At 36.6% G+C, this 2,366-nt stretch overlaps 1 protein-coding gene across 1 annotated transcript; it reads left to right on the top strand.

Annotated features, from left to right (window-relative positions):
• Nucleotides 1–474: 474 nt before the first annotated feature.
• On the top strand, nt 475–1,351 carry LOC116852202. The gene has a single exon (XM_032832308.1). The coding sequence runs from the start codon at nt 777–779 to the stop codon at nt 1,086–1,088; it is 312 nt and encodes a 103-aa protein (XP_032688199.1). The 5' UTR covers nt 475–776; the 3' UTR covers nt 1,089–1,351.
• Nucleotides 1,352–2,366: the final 1,015 nt, after the last annotated feature.

Below are 2,366 nucleotides of genomic sequence, written 5' to 3'. Positions count from 1 at the left end.
CAGTATAGTATTCAGCGAAAAATGATTCGTTGATTGACGTCAAAATGACATCAAATAGACGTTGAAATCGTCAAACCGACGTCAATTTGATATCATTTTGACGTCAATCAACGAATCATTTTTCACTAGATATATAGATGTCTCAAACATGAAGTCTTAAATAACTCAGTGGAAAGAGCGGTTGTCTGGCAAGCGGAAGACCCGAGTTCGATCCCAGCCGAGTTTAATGTTTTTTATTTCATATGGCATTAAAAGTGGACATCTACAGATACACATAAGAGCAGCAGCATCTCCGGCCAAAGTTTCTGATCTTTCTTTCGTGTGGATACAATAAAATTTATTAAATCCGAAGAAATCTTTTTGAGTTGAAGTAATTCTATATGAATACTCTAAGAAGTTCTGAGGAACTCCAATCAACATGTAACTGGTGCATGTAACTTCCTAAATCATTCTTATAGTATTGTTCCACGAATTCCTAAGGAAGTACAATTCAGGAAAGAAGAAAACTTTAGGAACACTTAAAGAATTCATCGTGCTATCTGGGCTGTATATACATCTTATAAAATACTATATTCTTTTCTTGATGTTTTCATTAAAGAAAAATCTGTTAAGTTTCATAAGAAACAACACTTCGCATCCACTTCTTACTATCATATGAATCTTTTGTTTGATTTCATTTATACAATTGATCCGTAGGTGAAGATAATGGCTTCGCCCAAACCCTGACAAAAATCGATGATGTCTTAGCTCGTCATGGTATTGACACGACATCGTGTATGCAACGTGTGGTGTGCTCTTACTCACAACAAGCAGCTACCACGGTTGGCAATGAGGACAATAGCGTAGATGACAAGATGTCGTCCTTCGACAAGATGATAAACATCATCACTACTAATCAAATGTTCCGCACGGCCATGCAAGGTACAGCAGTACAAGAAGCAGCGGAAGCAGGTAGGGCCGGAAGAAACTGCTTAAAATCATATCAACATTGTGGATTCTCAATAGAGACTATACTATCATTATTGTCCAGTATCATCGCAGCCACGAATACACGCGTTGCAATGCCCACTGGCATCTCATCGTTGTAACAGTTATTTATAAAATCTATAAAACTGTTTTGTTTATAAATTAGTGAGAATATATGTAAAATAAAGAAAATGCGTTATAAATTATATTATAGTTTTACGTCTAAATTAACCCTTAGCTAGCACACTTCATCACAATCACATAGCTGGCCATTTGAGACCCCAACCACTAAAATGTTTGCTGCGTGGAAGCTATTGATTTTTTTCACTTAAAAAAATTTAGTAAAAATATGCAGAATAACGGACCACCCTCCGATTTTAATAATCTTCCGATATATTATACAGTTGATCATCCTGAATAATATTCAAGAGGTTTTAACTGTCGCTCGTTGTTTATTAAAAAATTATTAACAAAGAAGATGTAATGAATATAATGTAATTTTCTAATATTATATATACTGATATTGTAGTTTCGTATTGTAATATTATTCGATAAATGAAAGTTGTTTTGTTTACATTTCTTACCGAAATGAAATAAGCTATTGTTGATATTAGACCTATGAAACGTACTTATAAGGAATAATAAGCCAGTATATGACAGTCTTTCGTATAGTTACCGTTCGACTGCTGAAAAATGAAATTCTATGAATTTCTCGCTTTAACGACGAGACGTATTGATTTGTTAAATTATTTGTGCGCAAAAAATGTTATACGTGAAAAAATAAAGTGTCCACACTGCGAAAATGTTAAGGGATGTTATAATTGTTAAGGGATGTTATAATTTAATTTACGCATTTTATTGCATTTATAAATTCAATCATTATATATACAGAAATATAGTTATTAACAAAGAAGTTTTATAAATGAAACGTAAAAAATACAAACAGTATATATTTAAATATGGTAAACAATACACGTATATGCGCTCACACACACACTACTCGCCAGCAAGCGCGCTCGCCCATCCGACAGGGCGGGCGAGCGGTGGGTGTATATGTACACGCACCGGCGTTAATGCCGTCCGAATATCCGTGTGACTCGCACACGATAACACGTCACTCATACACTGCTGCGTGTAGGTGAGCCATGAGCAGCACGGAGTGGCGGAGGGAGCTAGCGGTATACGATCGTCGGACGCTTGGAGAGGGAATAGTGGTGGGAGTCGCGGCGATCTTCCATCCTCTATCGCAAACGTAAGAACGAGAGAAATAGCATTATAAGACGTCTGGACAGAAATGCCGTCCTAAAATACGTGTGACACACACTAAGAAAACGCTTGACTCACACTGTCTCGTCTATACGTGAGCAATACGCGGTGTCCCGACGACTGTTTCGCTCGCT

This window comes from Odontomachus brunneus, unplaced genomic scaffold, assembly GCF_010583005.1.
Source record: "Odontomachus brunneus isolate Ranch 3 - 2012 unplaced genomic scaffold, Obru_v1 Obru_scaffold_206, whole genome shotgun sequence".
In the NCBI taxonomy this organism is placed as follows: domain Eukaryota; kingdom Metazoa; phylum Arthropoda; class Insecta; order Hymenoptera; family Formicidae; genus Odontomachus; species Odontomachus brunneus.
Note: the sequence above shows the minus strand (reverse complement) of the source record. Positions and strands in the feature narration are given on the sequence as shown.